The following is a 22,843-nucleotide window of genomic DNA, read 5'->3' as shown; positions in this document are numbered from 1 at the left end:
GTGGGTCTGTGAGCTGTCAGCATCCCCACACAGCACTGCTGAGGCCTTTCCTGCTGGTTTTATATCCTGGCGTAGACGTCTCCTGCCTGTACACTTGGGCATTACCCGGGAGTGAACGCCAGGCGAGACGCGTCTCGACAGCACTGCGCAGCTGGAAAATTATCTTCAATTCCTTACCGAACAGTTCTCTCTCTTCGATCTCCACCACACACAAAGCTTCACCACAGGTTCTTTTATTAACTATACTGCGACTTTTACAAAATCACCAGGGCCATCCGTCACTGGATTTGAAATTCCACTGCATGTACCAGCTTCAGATCACAAGGCGACAACACAGACATCCCTTCAGTAGACAAAACCCCCCTTTTACCGGAGTTTCGCCATTATATCTGAAGTCTGTTACAGCAAGGGTTTACTGTACTTGAAATAAATTCTTTAGAAAATGTACGTCCGTGGCTCAGGTAAAGCTCTGGATGAATGCACCAAAGATTGAGAATCAATTTTTCTGTCCAACCTACTTGTTATTTTAACATCATTTACTAGTTGAATGAATAAGGCCTTCAAAAAAAAAATGCTGAATATATTAGAAGCTGCAGACAATCAGCTGACTTATCAAATGTGTTTTTCCTTGATTGCCTGCTCTACAGGGGTCAATTATAAGCATTCAGTCTGAATGTGATCACAGGAGGACTAGCACAGCAGGTCTGCGGGGCAGGATTTACTCACAGAATACCGCACTTCCAAGTACTCGGCCTGTGAAGGCACGTCTGGGATTTCAAAGGCATAGTTCTTCACAGCTTTCTGAGGAGACAAAGCGGGGAAAAAGAAAAAAAAAACACTGCTGTCTTGAAACTTTTCTAAGCAAAAACAAAACTTTTTTGAAATAATAGTCTTTCAACTGATGGCTTTTGACTATACAGCGAACCAACTGCAAATATTGATTACAGGTTCTGCTGTAACAGTTAAGGTACCGTTGGAGAGAAATGAACACGAGAAGACTCACTTCAGAGTCAGTGCCCAAGGGGAACGGAAGTAGGAGGAAGAAACAACAGAATGTTATTTCTATAGAGACTATTCATCTCAGACACTGCCAATACTGTATATAGCTCCATCCCCAAAAGAGCCCTTAACTCCTCCTTCCTGCAACTGAAATATCCCAGCACTCCCTGGTGCGCCCGAGACTCATAAGCAGGAGCAAACACAGTCCCAAACCTTCGACTTGAACTTCATTATCTTGTATTTTTCCGACAGCTCGCTGAACTCCTGGTAAACATCCATCATGGTGACTCGGACGTCCGACTCCTCTCCGGTTTTCAGGTTCACTTTCTGAAAGAGAGCACATTCCCTTCGTCCGACTCCAATCCCAGAAGGCTCCCAGGCAGCCTGGGGGGTGGGGGCTGACTGGACAGCGGACCTGTCGGACCCTGCCGTGGCTGCCACAGCCCACTCCTGCCCAACGCGTCCTGGCCTGCTGCTTTACACCCACTCCGCCCCACAGCACCTGGACCAACTCTGCGACGCAGAGGCTCCTGCCCTCAGGCAGAAGGAGCCGGATTTTCCCGGCTGGAAACCTGCAAGGCATGCCTCTTGGAGCCCTGGGCATCATCCTGCCTCACGCCGAAAAGGCACGGCTGCCCACCCACAAGCTCCTGCTCAGCATCTATCGTCCGTTAGACAGAAGGACACTTATGTGCTGCCAGAGCCCACTTCATCTGCTAATGGAGGCGCCCCGGACCCCCTGGCAGGGTGATAAACCTGACGATTTCTTGCTGGGAAGAGGGGTACTAACATGCTCCCGAGGCAGGATGTACATCGAGCGCTCGACATTCTTCACCGCGACGCAGCAGCTGACGTGTGCCTGGGCAGGCTCAATCCACACCTTTCCAAAGAGGTACACAACACCTGCAAGACAGCAGCTCGGAGTCAGGATAACCCCTTCCCACACGTCTGTCTGCGCTTGCTCAGCCCCTCCCCTCCTACGTCTGTCAAGCCGTCTGCGATCATTCGGGGAGTAAAGCACGATATACATGCAAGGAATTGTTTCTCATCTTAAAGTGAACTCTCTTCAGCAGGCGAGGCACCTTAATCTCACGTCACTGAGATAAGATCTATTGCAGATTTTCACCCACAGACTAATAACTAAAGTAATGAATATTTTAAAAACCAAAATGCTTTTGCAGCTCCGATATGTATACCTCAGTTAAATAGACTTAACAGCTAACAAAAAGACAATTACTGGGAATTTCTGAACTCAAATCAGAAAGCTCACCAAGTGTGTTTTTGTGCCAGCAAAGTGACACGCTGTCCTACACTGTGCTGTCCAGATTTCCAGGGAAAGGAGCAAAACATGAGCAAGCCGAAAACCTGTCCGATTTCCCCCTCACTTCGTGCACAGTACAGGGTTTAAACATCTTCCAGCGCAGAGCGCAGTGAGAGGGGCTGCCGTCCGGACAAGGGCGAGACTAGGGCTCCGGTCTCTCATCCTCACATTAAGGAGACGTGAGGGGCCCAGTGACAGCGCCGCTCACCTGGCTGGTTGTACTGGTCCTCGAAGGCGTCCAGCCAGTAGAAGCGGAAGACCTGCTCCCCGTCCGGCCCTACCACCAAGGGCAGGCGGCTGGAGTCCACCTGCACGTCCACGGCCGGCTCGGCGCCCCCGTCGCCCTCCATCCTCTCCCAGCACGACGCCTCCGGCGCCGCTGCTGCCCGCCTGCCGGAGAGAGCCGGTCACACCTCCCCGATCCACTCGCTTCACCAGCTACACTATCCCGCCAGGACTCTTTCACACAGCTAAGAACAGCTCAGTCAGCGAAGGAGAAGCTCCCCGAGGCCACCCCCCAGCCCCTGTGGCGAAGTGAGGACTGCTGCTTACTGGAGAGCGCCGTCCGGCCGCTCCACCTCCTCCTTCACCGCGGCCCGCGGCTCCAGCTCCTCCTTCACCTCCGCCGTCGAGCTGCCCCCCGCAGCCCCCTCGTCCCCCTCCTCCATGGGCTCGTCGAAGTCCCCCTCGTCAAACACCAGGTCAGCGGCGGCACCCCCTGCTGGGGGAGCACACACACACACACGCGCATGTTCAGGCCCCAGCGCGACTCTCCGGGCTCCGCCGAGCGCGGCTGCGGGCCTTCTCCCCTGCAACAGTCCTGTGGGCCGGAAGTGTACTGAGAAGGGGTACAAACGGACTCGAGTGTCAGCTAGCGTCTGAATGGAAACGCCCGCTGTTCACAAAACTCAGTGTGGGGAACATTTTGCAACGTAAACGTAGGCTTCTGAACCTCCACTTCAGGAGGCGAATCTGAACTCTGTACTGCCCGTCCCTGGGCTCTCGCTCACTGGCGGTGCAGTGTCCCCTGAGCGAAGAGACACAGCGGCCCTGCGGCCGGCGGGTACCTTGAGGCAGCTCCTGCTCCTCCACCTTCACTCGCTTGGCGTCAGCCGTGTCGGGGGTCTCCAGGGGGGCGATCCGCGCCCTGGCCCCGGGGCAGAGGTCAGCGGCGGCGCGCCGGCCCGCGGAGCTGACCGGTCTGCTGGGCGTCACGGCCGGGGCCTTTGAGAGGGGAAGAACCGTTACACCGGGCGGCAGAGCACACGTGCCTCGCTCATCCCCAGAAACGTGCCGCGCGACAAACTCGGCTCAGCGGTACGCTTCCTGTACCTTAGGAGTCGGAGTCCTGACAGAGAAGGGGTTCGGGGGTACCCCAGCGGGCTTCTTCTTCTTCAGAGCAATGACAGGCGGTGGGGTCAGTACAGGAGACTTCTGGAAAGGGGGGGGAGAAACACATCGATGCCGCTCCTTCACACCAAGAGCAGGAGACAGAATCCTGCCCTCCAATTACAAAACCTCTTGCTCCGAACTGCCAGGAGCAGAGAGGGGGGTCCACAGAAGAGGGGGCGCTCGTGCACGAGAGGTGCTCTCGTCACAGTACCTCAGAATGGAGATCCTGCAGGAGGTCACCCAGGAGGTCATCCTTGGACAAGTCAACATCTTTCTGAAACACCAAAGAGCATTTCATCCGAGTCAGTCATAAATAAACGCTGCTGTCTCGATTACCCATCGTTATCGTGCAATTTAACTTTCAAGCTAATCGAACAATCACAACTTTACCACACCACTGTTACAAAGTTCTCTTTAAGGTATTTTGGCTGGATGAAAAAGAGTGAAGGACACCAAGCCTGACCTCCTTGCTCTTTGCACTGTTGGCCATGAACATGGACTTGATGCTGCTGGGTTTGGACACTGCTGCCTTCTTCACACTCTTCCTCTCCTTGCTGCCCGTGCTCCGGTCGCCCCCCTTCCCTGCACAGGCACAGACAGGGCAACACGTTCACACAGCCGTCTTGCCTCCGAGGGGAACCGCTGTTGCTGCAAGCGTCATCGGCTTTACCTCTGGACTGCTGTTCCCAAGCCACTCTCCTTGCATGGTGACCAGGGACACAGCGGATCACACGACATGGTCCACCGAGGCCCTGACTACGTGGGCAATAAAGATCCCACAGCACTCTCCACAAGAACAGGGCCGTTGTCCTCGGAGCCCAGGCTTAAACGCCACTCTGGCCTCGAGCAATGCGGCCTCCCTCAAGCCCCACACTGCTCCACCCGCGCTGCCGTGCGGCAGAATGACTGCTGAATGGCACCCATGGGACCCAGGAGGGGCTGCAATTCACTGTTCCCACCTGTACATAAAGAGCTTTGGGGTCCTTTGAGATTAACAGTGCTACACTAACGCACACCGTTACAGGTATAAATAATAATAATTACTACTCCTGTTATTAAATGGAATTTGGCCGTACAGTAAAAACACCACGATACTCATTCTTAACCACAGCCGGGCATTTTGTAGAGCAAGAGCACCCTGTCTGCCCCCCAGCCCCGAATACACCCCAGACATCGGTCACCTCTGGGAGCTCTGTCCAGGGCATCCCCATCAAGGTCCTCGTCGAAGATCTCCCGCCCGTCTTCCACGTAGCCTGTCCCATCTGCTCAGAGAGGCCAAGCGTTAACGCCCAAGGGCAAGCTCAGTCACAGGACAGGTCAAAACAACTCATGACAGAGACTCCCTCCCTGCCGCTCTGACACCGAGCAGGAAGCCGGATCCCCGCACTGGAGGTAAAAAAGATGCCACCAGTGACTCCCGGTAATCTCGAACAGAACTGACAGACTCCCGGAACTGACTGCAGGCTACGAGCTCGACCGCCGGCGCCCTGCGTCACCGCACTCTGACTCACCATCGTCGATGATCCAGTCGTCGTCCTGCCTCTCCCTGACCAGCCGGGAGTACTGCTCCTCGTCCACCTCCTCGTACACGCTGGTGAGCTCCTCCACCTGCGCAGGCCACACAGACTCAGAGCACATCGCCACAGAGACCAGAGAGCTGAGAACCCTCACACACACTCCGTGTCATACTGACAGGCCCTGCTCACCCGACACCTTACTGAAGTGCCAGAGAGCGCGACGCCCCAAACTACCCTCTGTCCCCACAGCACCAAGAACGAGCATGCATGTCAGCAAGGAGCGGGCCGCCACAAACCTCATACTTGACTTTTTCTCCTTTCTTGGCTCTCTTCAGCTGCTCCAGGGCAGACCTGCGCCCAGTTTTCTCCTTCTTCTCCCTCCTGGAGCGCGACACCGCAATCCCACAGGAGTCTCCAGCGTCTGAGCACGACAGAAATCATCTCTCAGGCTCACGGGCGGGAAGGATGCCCAGAGGAGGACCAAATTAATCTGAAGTCTTTAAAAACCATCAACTACCCGTCAAACGCAAAGAAGAAAAGATCTGTTTAAGACCTCGGGCCTCTTGAGAAATAAAGCCCCTCAGACCCTTAAAGCTGTCCTGCTATGAACACAAACCCTCTCCTCGGACAGAGCCGGTCTTTGGTGTGACCTGTCACTCCGCCTGTCTCAATACTCGGCCATTCCGAAATAAGGTCTCCGGGTTTCCCGCTGCCAGCCTCTCGGAAGGGATGGGCGCTTGACTATGACGCAAGGGGATGTTTAAATCTCCACCACAGCGTTGCTCGTCAGTGCCAACCCGCAAAAGGCCATCACGCACGCCTGCGACGAGGGTCAGGCAGAGTGAGGGAAACGACCTCTGCAAGAGCTCTCCCGCACTCAGAACTGCCTGCGACCCCGGGAGGGCACCCTCACCACACGGGCAGCCGCCGGGGCCGCGGAAGAGGGACGTACGAGCCCCGGCCGGGCGCGCAAATCACTCGCTCAGAACTGCAGCGTCGTCCTGCTGCGTCCGAGGCTGCGAGGTTTCTCATCCCTTAAACACAACGGCCCGTCTTCGCGAAAAGCAACCGCTCTGATGAGGCAAAAGGGACAGCCCGCCCGCAACCTGCCCCAGACGGCAAAGAAATATCACCCGCAACGTGATTTAAATTCATCGCTGATCCACCGGTCTCCCACTGCACTTGCGGCCTGCTACTCACCACCGTCGTGATTATCGGCATCTTTATCTGATGTGGATACTGGAGCCATAACGATCTCCCTATCCTTCTGACACCGTAATCCTCCACTTTCTATCCAAAACAATCAAGTCCGCGCCAATCGCCTTTCCCGGGAAAACTTGCACAGCGGAAATGACGCGAGGAGACACCTGACCAATGAGCTTCGTGTATTTTTTTTATACCCACAGTACGTTTGTGCGCGGAGGCAGAAAACAGCACGCCCGGACGTTACGTCACAATAAAGGAAGATGGGACGGCGGATTAAGATTAAAGGAATGATGGTCTTTGTAGTTTCAGTCATTGAAGCGCTACAAAGCTTTTCCGTCCAACTAAACATACATTACAGCTTCTTCTTAATTTATTTATCTCTTGCAGTTGGATGAGTTTTTATTTTTTTAGTCTTTATGGGTATTGGGCAGTTTCATATTCATAGTATCTGAGGCGCTCATAAATCTGTTGTACTGTACTTTCTACATATTATTTAATTGTAACAACCCAACTGTACTGATGTACTGTTCTCGGAGACAATTGAATAAATCAAAAACCCACGTTGACCGATAGAGCTTTGGTTCGCCCTACATAGCTGCAGGTGAAGTACGGACCAGTCGGCATCAAACCACCAGAAACTTTCCCTAATTTTCTCCCATTCCCATTCCCTATACACCTGCATCTGCCTGCTACTGTGAATATAATTTATTTTGCTAAACCGTATAAACTCTGACACTAAAAGCAAAGGAGATTAATACGAACTAAACATTTCAACGACGATTAAAAAGATTGCGAATGATTAAAAAGGTAAAATTGCAAGAGTCCCTACAATACTGTTTACCGTTGGCACTGCACCGTCGTTACAAACATCACTGCAAGTCCGTGAGCAATTCGCTCTCGGACAAGCGCGTTCTGTACGTGTTTGTTTTTGCATGGAACAGAACGCGTTTTTAACTCGCTTGTTGTTACAGTCCTAACGCTCAAGAATCTGGCCAGACTTTTCACGTCAGTCATGCCAGCAGAGCATTTTCTTAACTGAAATTGAAATGACTGCGAGCCCTTCATCAGATTACCCCCCAGCCGCTGGTAAAGGCTCTCCAGTGTCTTGTCTTCTCTTACAGCCGGTGCCGGTGTCGTCTGTATCCCAGCTAATTCACCGAACCGTGGGAGAACCTCTGGGATGTTGGGTCAGATAAAAGAGATAACGCCCATCCAATCATTCGCTTTCCTCACCGCTGTATCCAACACAAGGCGCGGGTGTAGCCGGAGTCTGTGCCGACAAGCGAGAAAGAACGAATCCGATGGCATCTCTGATGTTCTCCCGGAAGATCACTTATACTCCGCAGGGTGGCGCTGTAGGGCTACATCTATTTCAAATAAACTCGTGCAGGTGACGCTGGTACACGGAAGCGCAGTTACTGTACATGTGAGAGAAAAAATAGTTTCTGATGGTTTTATTCATTTTTTACCAGCAAAAAAAAAATCAAGCAGTTTTATTTATTTGGTTAACAATCGGTAGGACACAGCTAATAAAATGATATTCAATTACACCTATGTTGTATTAGAGAGTCATTTTATTATTAGTTTGCTATAAAAAAACAGATATTGTGGAGAACCCAACACCATGGGTGTCCTAGTGTGAAGACGCCACAAAAGCAAGCCTGTCCCCGAGTCTCCGAAAGCAAGAAAATAACAATTACTTATTTCTTTACAGTATTATATTATTATTATACATATTATAATATTTAGTCGGATGATAGAGCTGCAATGTGCAGTCTCATTTTCTTTAGCACACAGAAGGCTTTATGTTTATTCGTGTTGCTCGTCTGTACACGTTTCAAACAGGCTTCTTGGATGCTGACAAGCAAAACTAATCATTTAATCAGGTACGCCTGTATCATAGTCTATCCAAGGAATGCACATCTCCCATCGGATACCACAGCTGTCTTTGAAATGAGTTTCCGTCTCACAGGCTGTAAGACCGGCAGACCCGCCACGGGTCAGGCCTGCGCCTTTAAGAGCTGAGCTGAATGGAAACGCTGGGAAAGCCGAGCGGGCGGGCTTCTCCAGGCGCTTGGTCCTGGCTAAATGGGGCGATTTATCCCGAGGAAGCAGTTGCCATGGCTACCACCCCGGGTGCTTCTGTCCCAACAATGGCAGCCTGTTTTCAGGAGCTTTTTCAGACCCTGCTCGCCGAGGCGTGCCGTCCCCCTCGCTCCCACACCACTGCGCTCACACCGGGCTGAGCGAGCGGCCCAGCGGTTTCAGGGCGTCGCTATCGGGTCCTAACCCCGAGTCCCTGCGTTAGGGGAGCGGGGGGCCCAGCGGTCCAGCGGTCGTTCCGTGCCCCTCCAGCGGCAGCAGTCCCGAAGCTCCCCCCCTCCCTCCTTTACATAAACTGGCCTTTCACCGCTCTCGCTGTCGATACCGAGGAGCCCGTCGCGACCAACTTGGCATGAACTTTGCACACTGTCGACTTCGTCAGCAAGGGTCAGTCAGGGTTCCCGAAACCGGCCTCCGTCGCGCTGACAGAGGCAGAGCCTGGCGTGCTCGGGGGCTGCCGCGGTCCGAGATGGTTGGTAGGAAACGCAGAGGCGAAGGAAGAGTTGGGCTGCCTCTTCCAGGCGTCAAAGCGCCCCGCAAGGTAATTCTGTCAATCTCAAGCAGGGGGGAGGGAGGGAGGCGAGAGGGGAGCCGTGTCACTAAATGTCGTTTAGTGTCACAGTGTAATACCTGCCCTGCGGATAGGCTTGGCAGGGGAATAAACCCCGTCTGCCGCTGGACTCCAGCCTGCCCCCCAGCCTCAGGATCGCGGCTGGAGCCGGGCAGACGACAGGTCCGACCGGCAAAACACGGCTCGGGTGTCCTGCCTTCTCGTAATGCGCGCAGGACTCCGGGTGGTCTGTTTAGTCGTGACTTCGATCTATAACTGGTTGACGAGAGAGAACCCGACACCGGGGCAGAGAGAAAGAGCGTGGAAACGAAGTTGACCCGTATGTTGTTAATCGGTACAGACGAATCTGAGTGACATTTTCTGCTTACATTCATATGAAGCTTCTGCATCACTCTGCCTCCGTTAGAAAACAGAAATAGAATAGAAACGCCACAATACAGAAATAAAAGGGAAACATTTAACTTGTCTGCGATTAAATAATAATTTGCATTAACGTGCCGTGAAGTGACACTTACGCATAAACTAGTCGGAGAAGGATATAGCGCACAAAAGGAGTTTAAAATAAGTTAAAATAAGTTTTTCCTGCTAACCAGTTAAAATTGGCGACATCATTTACATATCTTTTAACATGTTGGTGACTTACTGGTAACATATTTTTGGATTTTGGATTTACCTCAATTACACTTGTGGTCCAAGAAAGATTTTTGTTTCCGTTTCAAATCCTACCCTGAAAATTATCAAGGACTGGTTATATTTAATATTTTAAAAATATTCTTCCTTATTTTATCATTCTTTCTTTTCTTCTGATTATATAACGTGTTGAGCATAGAAAGTTCGGTTGAATACAAGTTTCAAACTTATTTTTTCATACACAGGACAGAATGTCATTTTCAGGCAAAATTAAACCATTGCCTTTATTCTCCTTCGAAGTACTTAGAAACCAAAGGGTGTCTTGAATTCAATTCGATCCCGTGTTACAGTAAAATCATGTAAAGAGTTTGTTTTTTGGGGGGTGGGCGGGCGTGGGGCATGGGGGTTGTGTTGGGTTTAAAGGGGCTCCCTGGTTCACTTGCGCTGAGAAAGTAACACTGCCCCCAGGTGTGGACACGAGGAATTGCCCTGTGCAGTATGTTATCGGTCTGTTCTCCTCCCCCAGTCACAGAACGGGATGTGTCCAATCCAGGACCAAAGATAATGATCTCCCATCCCTATGTCACCCTGCAGCTCCCAGCTGGCAGCTCACTGGAGCTCAGCAGTGTGAGCCTGGCCAGTACCTGGATGGGAGACTCCTGGGAAAGCTAAGGCTGCTGCTGGAAGAGGTGTTAGTGGGGCCAGCAGGGGGGCTCACCCTGGGGTCTGTGTAGGACCCAATGCCCCAGTATAGTGACAGGGACTCTGTACTGTAAAAAGGTGCCGTCCTTTGGATGAGACGTAAAACTGAGTTCCTCAATCTACATTATCATTAAAAATCCGAGGGTGTTCCTCAAAAACAGTATGGGTGTTACTCAGGTGTCCTGGCAAAAAATTCCCATTGGACTTTACCAATCACGGCCTCCTAATGATCCCCATCTCTGAACTGGCTTCATCACTCTGCTCTCCTCCCCACTGAGAGCTGGGGTGTGTGAGAGTACTGGAGCATCATCCAGGTGGGGCTATAATGGTGGTGGTGGAGGGGATCCCCATTACCTGTAAAGCACTTTGAGTGGAGTGTCCAGAGAAGCGCTGCTGAAGATGATGATTATTATCATCATCATCGTCATCATCACCCCTTCACCAGAGTATCTCTCTGGGAAACGCTGCAATAATGCATACTTTGCAAAAGTAGTGTGGAGCCTTGTGAAAGCCTCAGTATGTCATTTCACTTTCTTGGACTCCTAACTCCAAGACAGTACTGACAGCGCAGAGGAGAGAACTAACAGGGTATACGTTTCAGTAATCCAAGGCGATTGATATTCCCACAAAACACTGTCTTAGTTTGCAGTAACATCATACAGTGGCATTACTTTGTAAATAAATGGCCAATGCCTAGAAATGAGTAAAGGTAAAAATGCAATGAAAATTTTAAGGTAAGAATGTATTTATAAATGTGGGGTACAATGTCGTCTTTGTAAGCACTTTATGTCCCATGCACACCACCTGGGAAAAGATATCGTATGGGCCAGCTCCACCGGACTCTGTAACAGCTTCTTCCTGCAGACTCTCAGGCTCCTCAACACCCTGGAATCTACTTGCACCCACCCCAGCTCCAGAAACAGGGTTTAAATCCCCCCAGTGTGTTGTGTATAATGTATTACGTATTGCCTTGTCATTTGCACTATCTGCACTTTGTACTATGTGTATCCTGTCTATGTCAGTGTCCTGTCTGTCCTGCCTGTATTTGTTCCGTGGACCAGGAGGAATTGTATTTCGTTCCATTGCATACTTGTACTGTATATGTCTGGAATGAGAATAAATCCCTCACTATACAACTTGAGGTCAGCCAGCTCATTAGCTGCCTGTACCTGAGAGGGTGCCCCCCGCACAGCCTCCTCAACCTCGGGCTGAGTGAGCCTGGCGCATCCAGGGCACAGAGCTGAGCTCCACCCACACATCGACGGCTTCCCTCGTTTGCATATCCCATGACACTCCAGGCCTGTGCGAATCGCTTCCTGGTGGCGCTATGGCCGTGGCAGCCAATCAGCTCCTCCCATGCAAACGAGGGAGCAGCAGCTTCGGCGGGGCTGCTGCTCTCCCTGCAGACGCCTCCCCTCCCTCCCTGCCTTTTTTCTGCCTCCGTGAGGCTGTTGTTATGGTAACCGACCGAGGCTGTGGCTGTCCAGCCTGCATTTTACTACAATACGGTACAGAGGACCCCACCCTCTCTCGGCCTCCTCTCGAGGACATCATAGAGCAAACGAATTGCTAGGAAGAAGCTGCCAACCTTGGAGGGGGAGGGGGGGAGCTGGCTGGAGTGTGGGCAGACGTGTTGGGCACAATAGAGTGAGGAGGATAGCCATGCTAGTGCTCAGCCCTGATGCTGAGTCACAGATAGGTATCCCAAAATTCCCTTCTTTTGAGCCTCCTTCAGGAACCATGGAGGAGATAGAGCACACATGTCCCCAGCCGCGGACGGTGAGTGAATGTGTTTTTTTTCTCCTCCGTGTCTGAAATGTCTCCTTTGTCTCGGCGGAAGCAGCAGCAGGCTGAGGGCTGTGTCTGTGATGTGGAATGCTGAGCCGCTGCTCGCTTCCCCTCGCGGTGCCGCTGCCCGACAGCACCCTGGGACAGGGACAGGCTCAACCTCTTTGCTCTCGCTAACAACAAGCTCCTGCTTGGAATTGCAACATCCCAGCTACCTCCCGGCTAGCCATCCTGTTCCAGGGGGGATTGGGGTTGGATTGACTGTGGATGCGGCCTTTTAAGTTTCTCAGTTTCTCAGTTTTCTCGTCTTGCATGCTGGTGCTGCAGAGGATGTCAGACTGTCACAGCGAATAGGACCAGAATAGTAACCTGCAGGATAAGAGCAGTGTGTCTCAGCCGCCCTTCAGGACCTCCTGCAGTGCATCAGCCTTCTGGGAAGGGTCTTAAAAGGTCGTTACCATTGGCGACACTGTACTCAGTCCCAGCAGCCAGTATGCCTTTCCCCTCTGTTACCTCTGCAGCTAAGGAAAATTGAATATGATTTCTGTCTGACAGAAAGTCTGTAGTCGAAACAATCCAGGTCCGTTGATCAATAAGCATCTGTCACATGCACGTTATTGATTTCTGACCATTTCAGTTCTCTAACCCAGTTTTATCGAGGGCAGTCAGCCCAGCGTCAACAGGGGGCAGTCCAGCTGAGCCAGATGTGCTCTAGCTGTTTAATGGGCTCTTTTTCCGTGGAGCCTCATACTGGAGCCCCTGGACCTCCTCCAGCTGTGCACTGGACTGGATGCTTTTCTTCGCCTCTTGACCATGAGCGGGGTTACATCTTCTGAAATCCCACAACCTCACTTCTGCCAAAGATGTACCTAGAACACCCTTTGTCTGTTCTGGGCGAAATGAGCGGAGTTTGTAGATCTCTCTCCTGTTCCCAGTTCAACGCTGCCTGACCCCTGAACAGACATCTCCTTCAGTGGATTTTACACACCATGGCCAATATCTGTCAGGCAGAAAACTGCTGAGAACATTTGGTCTTTTATTGTTACATCACTTTCATTTTGTTCGTAAATCTATCTGTTACATCCCCGTAAATTTTCGAAACTGCTGAGCAGCTCTAGATCTGTGTCTTACAAGCAGTCAATATCCCTGATATCTAATACAATTAAGCTGTGGTGTGCTTAAACAAAACCTGAGGTCATTGGGGTCAGACTCTAACACCAGAGTTATTATTAAAAAGGCTGGTATTGACAAACATGTCAGTTTCCATCAGGACAAGACGATTTTTTCTACAGCTCTTTTCAGTCCTGTGCTGTTGTATTTAATGAATCACGTCTCCTTTCTTTGACTCTGTGCAATAGGGTACATCCAGAACCTTACCATCTGACAGCTCTGCAGATAATTTTCAAATCACAGTCAGGTCACACTATTTTGCTTTAAAACCGTGCTTAATAAAGGCTGCCCAAAGGCCTTACTCATAGGACTGCTGTAATTCCAGTGAGAGAAAATATGGACAGCTCCAGAAGACTAAAACCCAAGATGCTACGATGTTAGTTTTCTACTTGAACAAAAGGACATGTTTACACGAGTGTAGGAAGCTACAGGCGCTGAATTATTGATGACTGGAAACAGCATGTCCAGATGGACTGGCCCTTGACTTTTTGCCAACCCAGGGGCATGTCAAGGCATCCTGACCAGGTTATGCCGTGCTGGTCCCAAGTATGCATTAAGTGATTGTGCACATTCAAAACGACTATCATGCAGCTCGTCATTGCAAAAAACAACAACACACAACAACTGGACCATACGTATGTTATCTTTGTGTTGTACGCTTGAGCTATACCCAGCTTTCAAAACACCGGAGAAACTAACGGTTCTCAGAAGCATGGCAACAGTCAGCTTTGCAGCCAGTTAGGAGGATGCCTCTTTTAAGATATTGGTCCTACAGTACCTGTTGTTGAGCCTGCAGCACCCGAGGGAGATGCCAAAGACAGGGGAGGCAGGTTCCCAGGAATCTACCAAGCTTGCCAACTCCAAACACACGCTTTCCCCTCTTTTGTTCTATTTCAGACGCTGAGGGAGCCCGCTGCGTTCGCGGACGAAACCAGCTGTCAATGCAGAGCTCCTCACGAGAGGCTCACCGTTGCTCAGGCGCATCTGGGCACACCAGGTCAGGCCCGACTCTCTGGGGCTGCAGGTTTCTGTTGCTACTACCAGGTTCTGTTCTCTAGGTGTTCTGTCTTCCCACTAGCAACAAAGGAAGTGCAACAGGATTGCCACGGCTGTTCATTTTGTGTGCAGTGCCGGTAATTGTCTGAGCACACAAGCAATACCTTCCAGTAACAGCACTTGAGTTTCAATCCAGCCCCGCAGTTTGGCACCGATCTTTGATTCTGGACTGGATTGGAATGAAGAAATTTCATACTCAACGCATGTTAATATTTATTTATTCGAAATATAAATCCTGACAGGAAAAATCTATTCGATCTGAGATAGTCAGAGTCAGATCAGAGACCAGTTCAGTCCTTTCTGGCCAGTCGAACACACTTCAGCAGAAACCACATGGTCATGATTTAACCACACAGAGAGCTCTGTCTGAGGTCCGCTGTCAGGACAAGCCTTACTCTTAAATATGCTGACTAAGCACTGAGAAAAAACACTGCTTCAGCGCCCCATCTGATGCCCTTCTGTCAGCAAATCTGTCAGCCCACAGCAGCAGAAAGCACAGCTCCCCGGCACACTTACAGATAAGGACCACCGACGGGAAACCCCTTGCAGTTCTAATCCCAGTTTCATTCTTAATGTGCACACGGTTGAGCATCGCCTTTCTGATATTATTCCCGCACAGGAAGAAAAGGCTGGTATGAGCAAGTGAGGATAACAAAACAGGACAGTGAGATTTGCCGGAGGGGATGCTGTCCGGCAGTTTCCCTTTCTGGTGTGTGCTTACTGATTTCCCATGGCTTTCAGAGGGAAGGCAGAGCCCTTGAAATCGTACAGTGTATCAGGCGACCAGGGGAACGGCACAGCGCAGGACGAGCTGGGGAAGCCAGGCAGGCACAGTAAGGGGCCAAACCATGGTGAAACTGCAGCTTGGGAAGCAGTGCAAGGAGGATCTGTTCTGCTGTGACTTTATTTCCGTCACACGTTTGGAAGCACACAAGGGATGGGGATCAGCTCATCGAGCTCGTTTGGTTTCTGGAGGATCTCATCCAGACGCTTCTGGGAGGAAACTGGGGTATGATCTTCAGCAGCAGGGCTCTAGACTCCCCGACTCTTCCCTGTAGTTTGATCCAGGACCTGTGTTCATTAGAGGATGGGAAGGCTGGCAGCAGTACGGCCCGGAGAGGGAGAGAGGAGTGTCTGCTGACCGTGTCTTTCTCTCCTCGCAGTGGACAGGCCAGTGAGGGTGTACGCTGATGGGATATTTGACCTCTTCCACTCCGGCCACGCCCGCGCTCTCATGCAGGCCAAGAACCTTTTCCCTAACGGATACCTGATAGTGGGAGGTAGGACTATTTCAGTGTGACACTTCCAGCTTCTTTAAACCAGGCTTACTTACGAAATTATGAAATGCTCGTAGTATCAATATGGTGAACACAAAATCTGAAACTAATAAATGTGACTTACAATGTTACTGGTAGGCCTTCATTCAGAGTACTGCGTTCAGTTTTTATCGTCTTACCACAATAAGGGTAAAGTCTGGAGAATTCATAGAAAGAGCAGCCGGAATGACACCTGGTCTCAGGGATGGTCAGATAATGACGGGTTAATGGAGCTGAATCCCTTCAGCCTAGAACAAAGGAGACTGAGAGGAGATTTGATCCAAGCATATGGAACCCTATGGATAGGTATGGATATTGTCAACCCGCAGGAGTACTGCACACTAAATTGTGAAACAAAGTCTCAGGGTCACAGCATGGAATGAAGAGGGTTCTTTTAGCACAGGTGATAGGAAGCACTTTTCACACAAAGACTTGCGAGTAACCAGAACGGTTAGGTTGTTGAGGCCCAGACTCTGAACGCTTTCAGGAAGTGATGGTATTTTAGCTACTACAGTAGTTACTGAATGAGCCTGTCTTTATTTCCATGTTCTTACCAGAACACAGCTGTCTGGCCTGGCTGGGCTGTAGATGCACACTTTAAACACCACTGTTCCCATCCCCCTACTCAGTCAGAGCCAGGCTGTCAGAGGCTGACCTGAGCTTGATCTGGGCCAGCAGTGAGATACACAGTATACGATAGCAAGACATACTGCAGCAAATTACTGGAAGGTGGGGGGGTGGTCTGTCAATTCCTGCCGCGAATTTCAAAACGAGCTCTGTTGCTCTGAGTCTGTCCCTCTTTGAGGTTCTGGAGTAAACAAGCTCCTGAGATCCAGCACAGTGGGCTGGATGGGCACAGGCTGGACCTCCGTCCTGTAGTCCCGCGCCTCAGGACAAGCGCCCCCGGCTGGGGGTTAACGGCGGTTTTCGGTGTTTCAGTGTGCAGCGACGAGCTGACGCACAAGTACAAGGGCTTCACGGTGATGACGGAGGAGGAGAGGTACGAGGCCTTGAGGCACTGCCGCTACGTCGACGAGGTCATCAGGGACGCCCCCTGGACGCTCACCCCCGAGTTCCTCGAACAGCACAAGGTCAGCTCTGTGGACAACGTGTGCATATAGAGGAGATGGCTGTGATGGATGGGAAATGTTTGATATTTAGAGTGAAGCGAATTGGTTTTGCTATTTGTCCACTCCAAATATACAGATGGATATATCATTCTGTCACTCTGCAGCACTGGAACATCATAGTTTCCAAACCACAGGATGTTAAGGGATGCTGCCAGATTCTGGTACAAAAAGCACAGTGACTTCAGCCTTGATCGTCCTTGGGGCCAGAGCCAAGCTGTGTGAGTCTAAGTGCTCACCCCCAGCTAACACATAGCCATTCATCATGGACCACCTGACCAGCATGCAAATGAAGATTCATTCATGGAAAAAGTCCTTGTGTAACATGGCTCAGTGTCAGACTGTGATGCTATGATGTGCTAAATGGGAAGATGCCTCTTCTCTGTCCTCTGTCTGCAGAGATCAAAATCTAGCCATCAAGAATTATTCACTACAATTAAAGTGATTGGCATTTTGTCCAGGATTGTACTGGACAGTCAGAGTTCTGTGAAATAAGGGGAATTCCCTCTTCAGTGAAATCTTAATCAGATTCAATGCGTCTGTTTGTTTTTGCAGATTGACTTTGTTGCTCATGACGATATTCCATATTCTTCTGCTGGTTCAGAAGATGTGTATAAGCACATAAAGGAGGCAGGTGAGGAATATAAACAACCCTTATGGACTATTCACAATCCATGCCTTGTGTCATTTAATCAGTCACAAATACTCAAACCAAAAACATCTCAGTTTCTCCTTGAGAAGAATGCTGTTCTGTGCAAAATGTTTGAACATCAAGTGAGCTTTAGGTGTCAGTGATTGATAGTAGCATGGTAAAGTGTTATCTAGTCCAGTCAACAGGTTGATGGAATGACACCAAGCTCCCTAGAGGGAAATGAGCAAAGAGCTCTGTATCCCTCTTGTTCACACCAGCATTCAGTCAAATGTGCAAAATTAGAATCTTTCAGAGGAAGAAAGATAACAACACTTAAGAGAGTGGTACAAACGTACAGCCATTGTATGTTGGAAATTAACCTTTTCTGTCTCTCAGAACAGTACAAACATCTTGAGTTCCTGTTACAACCACCTGGTTTACTATAAGCCATGTAGGTATGGATGTGGAATGGTTTCACTTTAGATGGAGCACTACTGCTTCTTAGTAGTCTCTATGCACGTTGGGCCTCGTGTCTTTTTTCTGCTCCAGGCATGTTCGTCCCCACTCAGAGAACAGAGGGCATCTCCACATCTGACATCATCACTCGAATCGTGCGCGACTATGACGTGTACGCCAGACGCAATCTGCAGAGAGGCTACACGGCGAAGGAGCTGAACGTGAGCTTCATCAACGTGAGTGTCAGGCCTGCTGTTCCCAGAGCTGTCCAGGGAGGGGCTGGAGCTGGACTGACAACAGGCTGTTCACTGTGCTGAGCGTGGCTTCGCATCATGGCACCACAGCCCGATGTTCTGCTCTGTAGCCATGTGCACAAACCACCTTAAGTGTCCAACACTGTGTTCCTCAGGTGACATCTGGAGCCTGTCAGCCTGCGGAAGGCCATGGAAATGCACAGGCCATGGGGAAGGCTCAGATCAGCTCAGGCCTGAGTTTCAGGAGGAAGTATTCTCCCCCTTTCAGGGAGGAATGTGAAATACGTAGAGGGCTTCACACTGATGATGTTTAACACAGCCAGACACAGATCCGTAAACAGTCCATAAAAACGTGTCCAAAATGGAGCACAATGAGGAGCCTCGTACCGGCCCCTCCGACAGGGGGAATTAGTTTTTCTGCTCTTTGGCTTCTGCAGGGTGTCCCAGCAGCACGGCTGGGCCTCAGGCCCCTCGCTCCCCCACTGAGCGCCCGGCCCATCAGCTTCTCTTTTGCACCGCAGGAGAAGAAGTACCGCCTGCAGAACCAGGTGGACAGAATGAAGGAGAAGGTCAAGAACGTGGAGGAGAAGTCAAAGCACTTTGTGAACAAAGTAGAGGAGAAAAGCCATGATCTCATCCAGAAGTGGGAAGAGAAATCCAGAGAGTTTATCGGCAGCTTTCTGGAGCTCTTTGGCCCCGATGGAGCCTGGGTAAGAACAACACTTCTTCTGCAGTTTTGAGAAATGTGTCTTCTGACTGTTGCTGGTAAGATATAATCCCTCAATAGTCTACAACAAAATCACTATTAAAATGTCTTTTTTTGACAAATCTAAATGTAAAAATATGCATTTTAGCAGCTGCATGGGGGGGAAGCAAGAGTCATTTTCATACAGTTTATTGCACAGGTGACTTTCAAACTGCAAATGGTCAAACCCATTAATCAGCAAAGGTCTGACACTCAAGAAAGGAGAAAAAGGAATAAGCAGTCTTCAAACTATTTCTTTATTGATCAGTATTTGCTGTAAGTTTCTACATATTAATCAATAAAGTTGTTTCTGACAATTAAAGTGGTATTTGCAGAAGACCATCTTTCAGGTATAAGAACATTTAATCTGCACTTGGCTGCCTTGCAAATTCTTAATATTTACAGGTAAGTGCAGCAATGCACACTGTGAAAAGTATTAGATGCGAATACAATTAAATATTTCAGGTCTATTTTGGTTATATACTGTAGTTGTATTAGAGGTACTCCCACCTCCGAAGATCTCTGTATTCTTATTATAAATTGTTCCCCCTTGGGAAACACTTTTAATTACATGGATATTTTTTTAAACTTATCACACTAAAGCTGCTCGCAATAGATTCATTTGTGCCAAACGACTGTAATTAAAAAGCAGGTGTCTCCTGAAGGAACAGGGGACTCATTTAGCCTTAGTCCACCCAAAACGGCTTAAACCTCACGGATGACATGATTATTCAAGTTTGCCTTCAAAGAGGATGGTTCTTCTCTAAAACGCCCGGCAGAACCCTCAGTTTTGGGTTTTTTTAAAACGGAACCCACAGACCTCTGTTTCAAGCCCTGCTTGCCCCTGCCTGGTGCCTGTAGCACGGCAGGGCACGGTTATTTGAGGAACACACCCAGCACTTGCGTTTAAGCAGGGAGTTTTGCGAAGGCGGGGGGGTACAGATGTCAGACTTTGTCCGTCGCCGAACTCGCTGCCAGAGGTGAAATAAGGGCAGAGGAGACTCTAACGTCTTCTGCAGGGTTCAGGCGGGAGCGAGTAACGGCTGACCGCGTGTGCGTCTCCCCCGCAGAAGCAGATGTTCCAGGAGCGCAGCGGGCGGATGCTGCAGGCGCTGTCTCCGCGCCAGTCCCCCACGGGCAGCCCCACGCGAGAGCGCTCGCCCTCCCCCACCTCGCGCTGGGCCTTCAAGACCTCCCCCCCGGCCTCCCCGCATGGCGCCTCTGCCTCCGTCAGCAGCATGAGCGAGGGGGACGAGGACGAGAAGTAGGGACCGCCTGCCACCCCGGGACGCAGTACTGCTACTGTCAGACAGGGCGGCGCCCTGTGTCGGTCCTTCCACAGCGGCAGGCCGTGCTGTGAGTCGCCCCCGGATAAACACATTACAGGGAGATGTGGACATCGCACATTGAAAGGAAAGCTTAGCCTCATGGGTACCAATGAGAAAATGTATTTAAAAGTACTCACATGTATTCTGACTTGAAACACTTCATTCTGCCTGTCAATTTAATTACTATTAATCTTGAACCTAGAACTAACTAGAGAATAGCAGGTAAGTGTTTTTAAATTCACAACGGAAGTGTCAAAGATCCCTTGACCACTCAGGACCGGCTTACTTGCCAAAGACTGGTGTGATGATACTTGACCTGAATGTTAACCTTCGGTTTTGAACGAACTGGTACTTGAGCCGTTGAAGATAAGCTGGTTTTTGGACACACTTTGCAAAAATTGACATGTGCATTGAAAAAAAGTCCCTCGTTGCTTTTTTGTTTCAAGTCATCAGTAGAAAATGTAAAAAAAAATCTATATCTTAATGATCTTCAGATTGACACTGGGTTCCTGCCTACGCAGATATCGATGTATTTAAAAAAACGGAGGATTGAATTTACTCGCCAGGAGTGGAGCCTGGGGACTCTGTACTCAAGGTCTCAAGAGCCAGTCACCAACAATCATGGACTTTCTGACAATGCAGGAGCTCCTGATGGAATCACAGCAATTCAATACAATTATTGTGTCAAGCAGAAGGTTACTTGAGAATTCTAGAAAATGCTTTTAAAGCTGTGTAACCGCTATAATGTAACATAAAGAGAAAGCTCGTAGGGGGATGAATTTTCTCTGTAAATCTGATTTCTCGTGTTTTTTTGTGCAAAGTTTGCACGTTTTGTTTGAACAAATTCATTTAACTTAATGTAACAAGCAGTGGTGCTCAACTCCAGTCAAAAGAGCAGGTTTGCAGATTATTAGTTCATCATGACTGAGAGGAAAACTGCTCCAGCTGAACAAGTACTCCTGCTTACCTGCCACAGTGTGTCTCCTCTGACCAGGACAGGTGTCCGACGTCTGTTAAATGTGTAATGTTACTGTAACGATTAGTAGTAATGACTGCATAAATAAAAAAAAAAAAGCAAACCAAATTCAAATCAAAAACTTTTTTTTTTTACCACGGCACATTAATGACACTATGGTGTCTTTACTTCCAGTGGTTTAATGCTTTCGGTGCTGTTGAGTGTCGAGTGAAAATGTGACCCTGTTTTCTTTGATCTTCTATCATGTTCAGTGTCTCTGTGCATCATGCACGGATGTTTAGAGATCACGACTGCTGGAGGTCTTTCTAAGAGTGTGCAAGGGTGAATCCTGATCAAACCCCCGTATCGGAGCCCTGTGTTTTAAGGTTAATTGGTCACAATGTTCCATTACTCCAGCACATTCTTCCACCAGCTAACTGGACCTACTGGGGCAGGATATGGTCTGGGGTCACTCTACTTCCAAAAAGTGGCCCTGCAGCACTGGAGCTGTCCACCACGAGCCTACCTATTCAAGAATATCTAATAGGTGTTCACGTTAGGCCTTGATCCTTTCCACACGGAGTGCAGAGTGGGGTTTTCACGACAACAAAAAAAGTCAAGGGCAAAAAAAAACATCTTTTTGCCTCAAGAGTCCATACATTTTGATGCGCTCTGTACAAAGTCGATGTATTGAATGTTCTGGAAGAAATGTTTCAAATTAGATTTTTTTTATAATTACAAAAAAATGGATTAATATGTAACAAATAAAGGGTACAAGACAAGACCAGGTCTTCGTGTGTCTGTGTGTCACAGCCGGGATTTGCTTTGGGTGAGGATGGAAGTTACCTGGAGAAATTTCCCGCTCAGCAAGACCTCCATTTCCTTCTTAGAGCAGTCAGTCTGTCGTACAACGGCCGGAGGTCACGCTGTAAGTTCTGAAGGTGAACAGTGCTCCTTATCTCTGCTTGAACAGGTTAGAAATACAGTTCTCACATGAGACAGGGAACCAGGTGGCTCAGCTGAGTTGGGGAGGATCCGAGTGGTTGGTTTTGCAACTGGTTGGGTCCAGGGATGACAGGATGACACTCCTCAGGATGGACTCCTCAGCCACCAAACCTCCATGCTGGTGACACCGTCATCCCTTATCCACTGCTTGGCGCTACTGAGCCCAATATCATCAGGCCTGCCTGGCTCTACTGGTCCCAAATCATCAGGCCCGTCTGGCGCTACTGGGCCCAACATCATCAGGCCTGCCTGGCTCTACTGGTCCCAAATCATCAGGCCTGCCTGGCACTACTGGACCCAAATCATTTAATGTAATGTTAATGTTTCTTTATTAGCCCTATACAATTTCTTGCATTAGGAATTCGTCTTTTCGCATACCCCAGCTTTTCTCCATGAGACACAGACACACAGACAGGGAGAGAATCATCGGGCCCGCCTGGCGCTACTGGACCCAAAATCATCAGGCCCGATTGGTGTTACTGGGCCCAAATCATCAGACCCGCCTGGCGCTACTGGGCTGCACAGTTCAGTGGCATGTGAGCATGTGACGAAACAGGGCAAGGAAACTCAG

At 49.7% G+C, this 22,843-nt stretch overlaps 2 protein-coding genes across 5 annotated transcripts in view; one reads left to right on the top strand and one right to left on the bottom strand.

Annotated features, from left to right (window-relative positions):
• Window positions 1–6,621, bottom strand: part of pola1 (polymerase (DNA directed), alpha 1) — a 78,029-nt gene extending 71,408 nt beyond the window's left edge. For 2 of the 3 annotated variants that reach the window (XR_001477883.2, XM_015341474.2), the window contains exons 1-13: window positions 6,430–6,620; window positions 5,526–5,650; window positions 5,224–5,320; window positions 4,894–4,974; window positions 4,176–4,294; window positions 3,924–3,986; window positions 3,653–3,754; window positions 3,388–3,544; window positions 2,873–3,041; window positions 2,529–2,710; window positions 1,790–1,902; window positions 1,213–1,326; window positions 727–801 (exon numbers count right to left, since the gene is read on the bottom strand). Coding sequence is in view for 2 of the 3 variants with exons in the window: in XM_015341474.2 (XP_015196960.2) it covers window positions 727–801; window positions 1,213–1,326; window positions 1,790–1,902; window positions 2,529–2,710; window positions 2,873–3,041; window positions 3,388–3,544; window positions 3,653–3,754; window positions 3,924–3,986; window positions 4,176–4,294; window positions 4,894–4,974; window positions 5,224–5,320; window positions 5,526–5,650; window positions 6,430–6,478 (1,446 nt within the window). In the remaining variant the exon portion in view is untranslated. Of the gene's footprint in view, window positions 1–726; window positions 802–1,212; window positions 1,327–1,789; window positions 1,903–2,528; window positions 2,711–2,872; window positions 3,042–3,387; window positions 3,545–3,652; window positions 3,755–3,923; window positions 3,987–4,175; window positions 4,295–4,893; window positions 4,975–5,223; window positions 5,321–5,525; window positions 5,651–6,429 lie in introns of all 3 variants that reach the window. The other variant, XM_015341475.2, reaches the window with a different exon arrangement.
• Window positions 6,622–8,563: 1,942 nt separating this feature from the next.
• LOC102694276 (choline-phosphate cytidylyltransferase B) lies at window positions 8,564–22,051 on the top strand. 2 transcript variants are annotated; one of them, XM_015341762.2, is made up of 8 exons: window positions 8,564–9,079; window positions 14,297–14,396; window positions 15,619–15,735; window positions 16,711–16,862; window positions 17,454–17,532; window positions 18,079–18,221; window positions 18,761–18,949; window positions 20,055–22,051. In XM_015341762.2, the coding sequence occupies exons 1-8, from the start codon at window positions 8,891–8,893 to the stop codon at window positions 20,250–20,252; spliced, it is 1,167 nt and encodes a 388-aa protein (XP_015197248.1). In that variant the 5' UTR covers window positions 8,564–8,890; the 3' UTR covers window positions 20,253–22,051. The 2 variants fall into 2 exon arrangements, with proteins under 2 accessions (XP_015197248.1, XP_006627793.1); XM_006627730.3 differs by lacking the exon at window positions 8,564–9,079 and adding an exon at window positions 11,272–12,220.
• The last annotated feature ends 792 nt before the right edge of the window (window positions 22,052–22,843 follow it).

The sequence above is a fragment of the Lepisosteus oculatus genome, chromosome 5 (genome assembly GCF_040954835.1).
Source record: "Lepisosteus oculatus isolate fLepOcu1 chromosome 5, fLepOcu1.hap2, whole genome shotgun sequence".
Lineage (NCBI taxonomy): Eukaryota > Metazoa > Chordata > Actinopteri > Semionotiformes > Lepisosteidae > Lepisosteus > Lepisosteus oculatus.
This window is presented reverse-complemented; position numbering and strand designations above follow the sequence as displayed.

What these genes read in the sequence shown, in the direction of transcription:
- LOC102694276 (XM_015341762.2), top strand. Translation starts at nt 8,891, where the DNA reads ATGAACTTTGCACACTGTCGACTTCGTCAGCAAGGGTCAGTCAGGGTT. An exon ending in GGCGCATCTGGGCACACCAG is followed by an intron (nt 14,397 to 15,618) that starts GTCAGGCCCGAC and finishes CTCTCCTCGCAG; the next exon opens with TGGACAGGCCAGTGAGGGTG. An exon ending in CGGATACCTGATAGTGGGAG is followed by an intron (nt 15,736 to 16,710) that starts GTAGGACTATTT and finishes TCGGTGTTTCAG; the next exon opens with TGTGCAGCGACGAGCTGACG.